The 10,717-nt window shown below is 42.1% G+C and overlaps 1 protein-coding gene across 1 annotated transcript in view; it reads right to left on the reverse strand.

Annotated features, from left to right (window-relative positions):
* Nucleotides 1-508: 508 nt before the first annotated feature.
* LOC106811094 (TAF6-like RNA polymerase II p300/CBP-associated factor-associated factor 65 kDa subunit 6L) overlaps nucleotides 509-10,717 on the reverse strand; it is a 14,703-nt gene continuing 4,494 nt past the window's right edge. Inside the window, exons 2-11 of the mRNA XM_014814625.1 lie at nucleotides 10,392-10,566; nucleotides 7,600-7,686; nucleotides 7,121-7,271; nucleotides 6,808-6,867; nucleotides 5,285-5,388; nucleotides 4,360-4,539; nucleotides 3,848-3,975; nucleotides 3,213-3,345; nucleotides 2,832-2,960; nucleotides 509-1,857 (exon numbers count right to left, since the gene is read on the reverse strand). Of these exons, the coding sequence (XP_014670111.1) occupies nucleotides 820-1,857; nucleotides 2,832-2,960; nucleotides 3,213-3,345; nucleotides 3,848-3,975; nucleotides 4,360-4,539; nucleotides 5,285-5,388; nucleotides 6,808-6,867; nucleotides 7,121-7,271; nucleotides 7,600-7,686; nucleotides 10,392-10,553 (2,172 nt within the window). The 5' untranslated portion in view covers nucleotides 10,554-10,566 and the 3' untranslated portion in view covers nucleotides 509-819. The remainder of the gene's footprint in view (nucleotides 1,858-2,831; nucleotides 2,961-3,212; nucleotides 3,346-3,847; nucleotides 3,976-4,359; nucleotides 4,540-5,284; nucleotides 5,389-6,807; nucleotides 6,868-7,120; nucleotides 7,272-7,599; nucleotides 7,687-10,391; nucleotides 10,567-10,717) is intronic.

The raw sequence follows: 10,717 nt of genomic DNA on the forward strand, positions 1-10,717 counted from the left end.
AGCTGTTAAACGCTCCCACAAAATTGCTGTCGAGATGTGTATACACGTCTATGTAAGTGGTACATGGCTTAAAATGTGTTTCCTTTATTTATAGATGTATACATGTTGACGTTTTCTAGATAATATATTTACACTATATATATATATAGTATATATATGTATATATTATACGCACGCGGACCCATGCACGCACGTACGCACTTTTTATAATCATTCAGTAAATTATTATAAACATAGCTTGAAAATATTGAATCTCATTGTAAGTGAAACTCAACCAATCGTGGGATCTTTTTGTATCAATGTATGTTAAATTTGTATTTATCACCCTGTTGGTGTTTTGGATCCTGGTTGGCAGATTTCACAGGTGCTTTTATATTTCAGCAAGGTGTACAGTATTCCCATGTTTGTTGTGAAAGTTTATATGGTTACCCACTTTCCTATTTATTTTTTTAGTGGGTGAAACCTCAGTAAACAAGAGCCGTTTTGAAATATTAAAACCTTAGACAAATTGAGAAAAAGTTTTTTTTAGCATGATAAGGTAGGTAAAAGGACATGCAGTGATAAAAGCAAATGATCTGCTATAAGCTTTATACTAGGATAAATATTTTGTATGGACTCCTTTAGACGGGAATTTTTTTTATAGTTTTAGTGTGACATTGTGTCCTTCTACCGAAATGAACACGTCAGGTAATAAAACATAAAATGCGTCATGACAAAACCCACCTCGTTTTACCAATGTTTTACTTGCCTGAAATCGCTGTGATAATAACTGATGAGACAGTGCATCTCCCCCCCCCTGCGCGCGTCTTGCCGACATCTCTACAGCGGCAACGCAAGGTTGCTGCTCGCTAACAAGTGCCGCTGACTGCCCGCACCAACCCGGATACGCCCCCTGGCGAGCGGAGCGACCTGTAGCGACATCTGCTGGTAAAGCGAGTAAGACGGCTGCGGTAGCGCTGCGGCGGCGAGACCGCGGCAAAGCGCCTGCGGCGGCCGCTGTGCCGCACCCGTATAGTTGAACAAGAACTCGCGGCGCGGCCGCGGCGCGTAGAAAAACACAGCGTCATCATCGCCGCCGCCACCGTCGTCGTCGTCGTCGTCGTCGAACCCGTACAGACGGTACGACCTCGGCGGAGGGCGTCGCCTCTGCTGCGCTGCTGCTGCTGCTGCTGCCGCGCGGTCGTCGGCCGTGCGGCGGCGTCGCCGCGCAATCGTGACCTTGATGCCGAGGTCGGGGTCGTGCACCGTCTCCTTGATGGCGAGATCCATCGCGTCGTCGGCATACGACTCGAGCGACGGGCTCGGTTCGTGCGGTGGCGCCACCTGCTTCTCGATCTCGCGCAGCAGCTCGCTACCGCTGCGCCGGTCCGCCGCCAATGCGTCGACGGGCGTCCCAGCGGGGCGCGAGCGCGGCGGCGGTAGCACTGGCAGACGCAGGGCGAGCGCGTCGCCGAACATCTCTGACAGCTCGCGGTAGACGTCGGCCATCGACTTAGCGTCGGCCGACTCGTCCCTCGTCGCGAGCAACCCGGCTCCGCGATCCGCGCCGGCCATCGTCGTTGTCGCCGCCGCCGCCGCCAAGCTAGTGTCGATGGTGAGGGGCGCAAATCCCACACCGACGACAGGACTCGCAACGAATGCAGGATTCGAGTCCGGCTCGATTTTCACCGAAACGATGGCAGATGTGTCCGGGGTTGTATCCATGGTGACGCTACGTTCCGGGACTTTGTGCGCGGTTTCCTGCACTGGTAGATTCTTCGTAATGGCGGGTGGTGGCAGAGGTGTAGGTGCTGTTGCTTTCAGTTTGCTTGAAGAAAGCGTTTTTATTTTATGCCTCAGAATGATCTCTGCTGCCAGCTGAAAGCAAACAACGAATCATTTGTTTTTTCTATTTTTTTAATCAAACCTGCCACTGTATCACTGTATACCCCGCGACGAAGTCGGCAGGGATACTATATATATGGTTTCACGTCTGTCCAGCCGCACGCCGCCGCCGCCGCAGACACTTTCCCTTCCGCTCTATAACTCGACCCTTAATTGACCTAGCGCGACCCAACTTGGTATACTTACACATCTTGGGGAGAAGGTGTGCCGCATACCAAAACCAGGCCACTGCAACCTTTATTTGACATTGACCTTGATCATATTTCCCTTCCGCTCTATAACTCCGCCCCTAATTGACCTAGCACGACCAAACTTGGTATACTTACACATCTTGGGGAGAATGTGTGTCGCGTTACCAAAACCAGGTCACTGCGACTTTTATTTGAACTTCATCATATTTCCCTTCCACGCTATAACTCTGCCCCTAATTGACCTAGCGCGACCAAACTTGGTATACTTACACATCTCGGGGAGAAGGTGTGTTGCGTACCAAAACCAGGTCACTGCGACCTTTATTTGACCTTGCCCTTTACCTTGATAATATTTCCCTTCCGCTTATAATATTTCATTCATACTAGATCGCGGGGGATACATGTAGTTGGCGACAACTGCCATTTCTATTTACATTATGGTTCGGCATCAGCAGAGAACGGAATACTTCATAGCAATACCATAGGTAGTTATAGGTACACATTACATGGCACTATCATAACAAGTAAACAATAAAAATTAAAAAACTATTGACAGAAATTGTAAATCTATTAAGTGCGGAATAGGAATGATGCCAAGTAGTGCTATCTGTTGTGAGTGGAAGTCATTCTGCTTTGCTGCATACCTGTGCATTTCAATGACTTACAGAGTCAGTACAGGCATCTCATAAATATAGCAGTCGACGTGGAAATGCAGTGCCAGCTAGAAAATTATCTGTCAACCTTTTTGCTACTCACCAGCAGAGCCCCATATACTGTTCTTGCATTCGATGTAATCTCGTGTTTTGCAGAACTAGTATCATCCACAATGCCTTGCAGGTATTGCCAGTATGTGGGCATGAAAGGAAGCAATGATTCATCCAACGTCTGAAATTAAATTGATCAGTGTTTAGAGAGATAAACGAGTTTTCAATTTAGAAATCAAATGTCTCAATAGCCTTTTCTTTATTGATCAAATTAAGGCTTAAATAAACTTCAGGATGCATACAGACATATATTTCTTTGTGAATTTCGAAACGTGTGCCTTTCTCTACAAATGCAAATATAAAATATTATTCTGAGTCAAATTCAAAATAATTGATTAATAATTGATAATTAAGCAATAATTATTTGAATCACCTCATGTCCAAACGCGATGAGGGCCATGATGGCGCCATAATGCACGGGAAGAGGTCGAGAAAAATCACGGAGCGTGTCCAACAGACCTTTCACTGTGTGCTGTCGCAGTCTGTTTACAGGTGTGTGCCACCGCCTAGAACACAGTGTGAAACAAACTTGTGATTCAGTAATTTTCGATATGAAAATATGAAGTGCCGCAATTCTTTTACGATGACATCCTATCTTACTTGATAAGCCACTTAATGTGCAGAAAAAACGCAATCAGTTCATGTCAAATAAACCGATTTATCTCTATCGAGCCAAAATAGTAGAAATTTGATTATTGTACCAACTAAAAAGTAGTATATTGGAATGTGTTGTGTTAGAAGTAGAAACTGTAATGTGATTCATCAGTATGTCTTTGCTAGACTTAGTTCTCACTATTGGTTTGCAAGTTAATTAACTGTTAAGACAAAAATCACTGTTAGAAATACAATTTGCAATCAATAATAACAGCTACTAATTGATATGCCCATGAAATAATATCTGGTTGCAACTCTACACCCGATCAGGTCGTCAAACAATATGAACTCGGCTCAAAACTAACCAACTATTGTAACCAAACGTTCAGCCTTGCACTGTGCAAATAGTTGTACCTTACTACTTCAGCGAGAAGCAGAGCAGCTTGATCTCGCAATATCCAGTGGTCACCCGTGAGATTCGTACTGGTAGCCGGTGGCTCAACCACCACACACAGCTTCACTGACTGCGTCAACACCTGCAACTGCACACAACCATTTATTTTTATTATACAGACTGGGTCCATGACTAGCACTCTTGCAGAGTACTTTAGGATAGTTAGGCCTCCACATGCTCCTGTTCCTGCTTCAGAGAGATAAAGAGTCTGTTTTAATTTGGATATCCTGCAGACATTGTTAACACTAACAACAGCTTCACCTGCACAACAGTGATAAGCTTCGCTAAGCAAAGCCTGTCAACGATTGAGAGCAACACAGTTGGGAAAGCTCTATATGTTCTATGATTGCAGTCGAAAGGAAAAAACAGAGTGGTAGTGCTAAGCAGAACCATCTTTTCCAAAACTATCCCACAACAAGTGGCAAGCACAGAGGCACGTGTTTAGATATGTGCAGAGCTGACGTTTACTCACATAAGGTTTTGGTGCAAAGTAGAGCGCTGCGTTTCGTATCAGCGCGCGCATGACATTGAGCAGCTTGCTGAGCCTCACAAGGTCGTGGCCCGCCGCCTTCACTCCACAACTCACAAAGTTAATCAAGTATGGCAGCAACGAAGATATGTTGCCGTTACTACGTAAGTCCTTCAGCGCCACCTAGAGGAGGGAGAAAAAGAAAACATAAAATATTTTAGAAGGTAGTGAAATGGTTTATTAGCAACTTGCACAATACTATACCAACTTTCCAACCGTGATGTGCTAGTGAAATAATCAGTATATGACTATCTGGCTTCAACTATATATCATCTGGAATACATGTATGTTGTCAATACAGGTAAATTGAATGAAAATTCCTCATGATATATATAATATTGCTCGTTTACTTTTTAACGACCATGTAACTGCCAACCACAATTCCCGATGATAGTTAGTAAGATGTACTTAAATATTTACTCGATGGCCAGTTTAATAACTGAGCTGTTTGTTAAGGTCAAACAAGTTGTAAGCACCTGCACCCAAGGTTACAATAACCAACAGATAGCGAGTCAATGCCCATTTACAGTGGCGTATCCAGAAATGGATGAACAGGGGAGCGAAATGTACCTGGGCTGCCGAAGACAACCCCGCGGGCACGCAAATTTTGAAATATTTAAGCCATTTTCCTGCAATCTGAGGCATACTGTGGGCCATATTCTGATGTCTGATGACACTATCTCAACCCTAGACTCAACCCTACAATTTAGGATTTAAAACACTTCATGACTTTTTTTTCTGGGCTTGCAAATGGGGGGGGGGCGTATGTTACTGCATTTACACGTGGATAAATTGACTATAAACAGAATAATTGTACAATTGAATTACATTGTAATATAGATTATTTTCCCTGCTAAAACCTAATTACCTGCGTGATTTCAGAGTCATCGCTCAGTATTGCGTTTGTTACGTTTTCATAGTAAAGTAGAAGATGTGGAGAAAGGGCTTTCTGTACATGTCCATTTATATTTCCTGCAGGGTAAAATAGGAACTCATGTTAACACACAAAAGCTTCTAAAGTGTCCACTACCTTCTTCATAAACGCTGAATATGTTTCTGTGTAAGACTTTGCTTCAAAATGGCCTGATAATAAATGATAAGGCCCGTAGCCAGGGGGGGTTCGGGGGGTTCACACAAAAACCCCCCACCCGAGCAAAAAAAAACGGAAAAAAGAGGTCCGCGATGTGCCGTGTGTGTGATAAATAACCAACAATTTTTCAGGGAAAAAGTTGACTGAAAAGGGAAATTACGGAGGGCAGGGCAGGGGGGGGGAGGAGCCTGGGTCGCGGCACGGCTCTGGATATGATGCATGCAACGCGCTCGCACCGGCCATCAACCAAGTGCTGCTGCAACCACACGATGTAGGTCTATCCGGCGAAAGAGAGAAGTGGGTGACCGTGAGTGTGACAATTCTTCAATTTTAAGTCGTATTTTTCCGCCTTCACGGAAGCAACTCAAGCAGTGGTAAGTCTGTGAAAATTGATTGATATGTTTGATATTCTGTATCTTGTCTTCAATTCCTTTAATAAACTGCGGGAAAACAACGTCAATTATTCAATTGACAATGTTTTGTTCCGCCGTGCTCAGGTGCTGTGTCCGAATTCGGAAACTTAAGTTACGGCAATCACCGATTTCGGAGACGCATGATGATGCATAATATATTTATTATTTGTAACACCTGAGGAGCAAGTGATGAGTGATAAGCTAAACTATCACTCAATGTTTTTAGGTGTGCAGGAATGAGCAAAGGGGGAAGACTTCAGAAAATACCCTCTGGCTTCCAGTCTGCAAAATTATTTTCTTTTCCGATCGTTTTCATGATAACGCATTAACTCCACAAGCATTTCCCAAGCGACAGCTCACCTAGTTATTGTGATTGTGTTCATAGTTTCCAAATTTCGGCAAGCAGTGCTGCATAGCATGCTACAGGCCCACAGTTCAATTCTTGGCATAAGCGTACGAGGTGGGGGGGGCGCCTGCAGCCCCCCCCCGAGAGTTTCTCATTTGAAAATACTCGCTTTTATATTCATTTGATAATTTGCAAGAATTTCACCACGGGTATGCACCAGTTCGCTCCATTTTAGTGTAAAAACTGCAAAAGCTCCCTCGTGTGGGAGGAGGGGACACCCCCCTCCCACACCCTCCACCCGCTCGGTCGCTTCGCTCCCTCAAGTAGTGGACCAGTGAAATAGGCGACCCCCCCCTCCAGTAAAAGGCTGGCTACGGGCCTGGGCTTCTATATGTAACAAAGATATTTTGTAATTGTTACATGAATTCGTGATTTTACGATAGTTTATAAAATATTGACAATACTGGAACTGAAAAGAAGTATTGTTCTATTTTGAAGTCATTTTAAGTACTGTTTTAAAGATATTTAATTTGATCTTATACCTGAGGGTACTCTTGAGCTGCTATTGCCCTTTTGCCCACCTTCTACAGAAAGCCAATGAGCTAAAAAAGAAAGAAAGATAACAGCAGTGAGTAATAAGTTTCTTGCCAATAGCACTAAGAGGTAAGCAGAAAATTTAGGAGCATATATGATAGCACAGAGAATACATTAGATATGATCATATAATTTCTTATTTTAGTTTGTATACAAGTGGTTTCATGGTAACATAGCTATCTGATAATGGTACGCTGTCACATAAAATACTATTGTGGAACTGATGTAATTTGATAATACTGTGCGTTTAATGGTACAGACCTTTGACATGAGTTGGTGTTAGATGCTTTACTTCGATGGATTCCAAGGCTTCAGTAACTAGGCAGACAGGAGGGTCTTCTGCACAGTACAGATCTACTTCAGGAACGTGGACAAACTTTGCTGATTCCATGTGGCTGTATCCATAAATGGGCTATAGAGAAATGATAGCTATCATTTACGTGAATAAACACTGCATGGATGTGTACACATAAACACTTGTGAAAATTGCTGTACAGGTACACACATGCATGCACTCATGCTCACAAGCATGCACATACAAACTAATGTACAATTATGCAAATATCTCTATAAAGAGGTGGCTTCTTCAAAACAGTCTACTGCATTTATTCATAATTACAAGTTATGATTGCATTAAATTAATAATGCATTTTATATGCATTTCCTCTATGCATTTGCAACACAGTAAGCAATGATACCTTATATACAAACAATCTATCATTCAGTTAAGTATTGCTCACCTCTAGATCAGAATTTTTCAAAGCCTTATTAAAGTCTGTCCCCATTAGTTTTTTCCTCTTCGAGTGCCTCATGTACTGACAACTGCTCTGTAACAATCAATAAAATAAAAACCTGTCAACAACTACAAATAATAGACCATTGAGTCTTGAGACATATACCAGGAGCCTGTTGTCAGAAACAAAATTACTCTTAAAGGCATAATAAGCCCATTGATTATACAATGTTGACAAATGCTAGAGTAACTGGCACCGTGTGTAGTTAATAAGTACATAACCTAATAGATACAATAATGTAACCCAAACACAGGATAGGGCACAGCAATGTAACCCCTATCCTGTGTTTGGGTTACATTATTGTATCTAATAACCTAATAGCCAAATGCGTATTAGTTTGTCCAATATCACTGCTGGTTACATTACAAACAAGACTTGAAATCGGTTGTTGATATGTATCAACGTATCATTTACGTGCAGTAAATGTCATCCAGGAGTCAAGCGATGATGTAAACAGCCAGATGAAATGGAGGTGTCAGCGGTGTAACCCCTGCCACAGACTAAACATGGAAATGGAGTAAAACACACGTACTAATGACGGACGCACGTGGACAGCTATGACAAAAAGTTCCTTATCACGAGCGTACATGTTTACGAAATCACTGATGATAGCATTGCGTACGGCCGAGCATGCGTGCGAAAATGTCCGGTGCACTATAAATCTTTTTATAGTATCCAGCACTTTGTTTCGTATTGTTATGAGGAAATCTGCTACAATTTTTCATTCAGGTAACTTCGCAGCGTTTCTGCATGTCGTCGGTCTAAGAGAAAAAGTTAATGTTAAGACTAATGTTAAGACTAATTTTGTTTCTGGCAAGGGGCCCCTGAATATTATCACAATGTCAGAATAAAGAGATGGTTCTGTGGTTTAGATTGATTGTATCTATTGAGTAATGCGTGTTTGTGTTCGAAAAACTGTATGCTCGTTTCTAAAAGTTATATGAAGAAGTCAGAGGTTTGTGAAAATTTAAGAATACTTGTAGAATCTAAAGGTTGCACTGTTCAGCAGTTGGAATTAAGAATAAAGTAAGCTTTAGAAATAGAAACTTAGATGCTTGTATATGCAGCACCTTGGTTTATATTTTTATATTATCTTGTAATTAACCACTTTAATTTATTTTAAGGGATACTACACCCTAGGATTTTAGGGTATATTACTATTGTAAGTTCATGAATAATAGTATATAGTACCTATAAATTTCTATAATCATGCATTCATATTTGTCATAAAATGGTATAGTGAGTTTCGAAATCTTTATTTTTGACTGCTGACATGACATCCTGTGATTGTGCTGCCACCCTGACGAAGTTGAAGTCGATTTTAAGAAGTCGAGTCCTCTTAAATGAATAAATAAGAAATATCCTTCGCCTGTAGCCTGCAGCCAAAAAGTTGTGATGTGCAACTTTGAAAGTAGATGGGCTGGTAGCCTGGTAGTGGCGCCATCGCCGTTGTTAGCAACGATACAGCCGTTAAGTTTTTTAAATATTTTTTTTTAATATTTCTAATAAATATTGAACAATGAAATTTTTATGTAGCATATTTAATTATTTTAACTGAAAATATGCAAGGAAGCTAGAGTCATGCCTCCTAGCCTAGGAACCTATGATAAAACTAAATCGATATTGCAAATGAAATGGAAAGTAGTAGTAGTACTAGTACTAGTGCTGAGAGTGTCTATGTCCCCCAGGGTACTGCCGGAACGTACCCTGGGTATGGTCCAGTATACCAACGTACCCTGGTACTATCTAATATGCCGGACCGTACCTCGCCTACTCCACTAACGTCAACGAGTCGCCTACGCCTACTCCCTAACCCTAACCCAACCCTAACCCCAACCATATCAAATAGTTACCAGGATACGTTTCGGTATACCGGACCGTACCCAGGGTACGTTCCGGCAGTAACCTGGGGGACATAGACCCTATGAGCAGTACTAGTAGTAGTAGTAATGTAATGGTGCCGTAGGCGTAGTAATTAATATTGTCTATTGATGAAGGACGTGGACATTCGGCCGACATCGGACACCTGTTCGTATGCGCTATTCGTCCGAGCAGTTGTTGCACATGCGCTGTTCATGTTGTATTACATAAATGTAATGTAATGCTAGTCTAGGGAGGAGCATACTCTCTAACCTTAACCCTAACCCTAAACCTAATCCTAACCTCAACCTAACACTAACAATAAACCGACTCGGTTCGCTTATATGCTCGAGTGATAGTACCAAACACTATCTATGGTATATAACCACATTCGCAACGCATGTATGCAGGGGCGTCACAGCCGTAGGGCTGCCGAAGCAAAACGCTACGGGCCCCCAGCCTTAAGAGCAAAAAATCATAAATCTAAAGGGTAAATAGCATTTTAGAGCGTCTAGATTTAAAAATTGTCTGGGGGGAGACCCCCCAGACCGCCCTTCACACTTCCTACCTCCGGCACTCGTGCCGTGCGCCTGCGGCATGCTACGTAAACAGCGCATGCGCAACAACTGCTCGAACGAATAGCACATACGAACAGGTGTCCGATTCTCAGACGAATATCCAAGTCGATTTATGAATACAGAATTATAATAGGCCCTTTCTTAATTTCTATAGAGTACCGAGTATCGAGTAGAGACTATACTCTATAGTATCGAGTTTCTTAAAAATTATTTATGCAGCTTATAAATTATATAGGGATTAAAATAGTATTCGATTACTAAGAGTTACTGGAGCTAAATTTAATGTCAATGTAATCTTACTTGCGTTATTTCTCGTAGCCTGTAGCTGGAATCTTCGGCCAAAAGATCGGCAATGCCATCAGGTAAATCAGAAATACCAACCATTTCAGCAAATAATTTTACAGTTTGTGCAGAAACTTGTGAATAGGACTTCTCGTCTACTGCTTTCCTTTCTTCATTCATGGCTTCTATACAGCTGAAACACGAATTATACTTATCAACATTATTTTTGAAAAATACGTGGGCGCTACCATATTTAAACAAGTGAGCAGCCCATATCACGATAAGCTTCACTCTGCTGACTGAACATAGATACTAACCCAAGACTATACTACTTGGGTTAGTAT

The sequence above is a fragment of the Priapulus caudatus genome, unplaced genomic scaffold (assembly GCF_000485595.1).
Source record: "Priapulus caudatus unplaced genomic scaffold, Priapulus_caudatus-5.0.1 Scaffold503, whole genome shotgun sequence".
In the NCBI taxonomy this organism is placed as follows: Eukaryota; Metazoa; Priapulida; class Priapulimorpha; order Priapulimorphida; family Priapulidae; genus Priapulus; species Priapulus caudatus.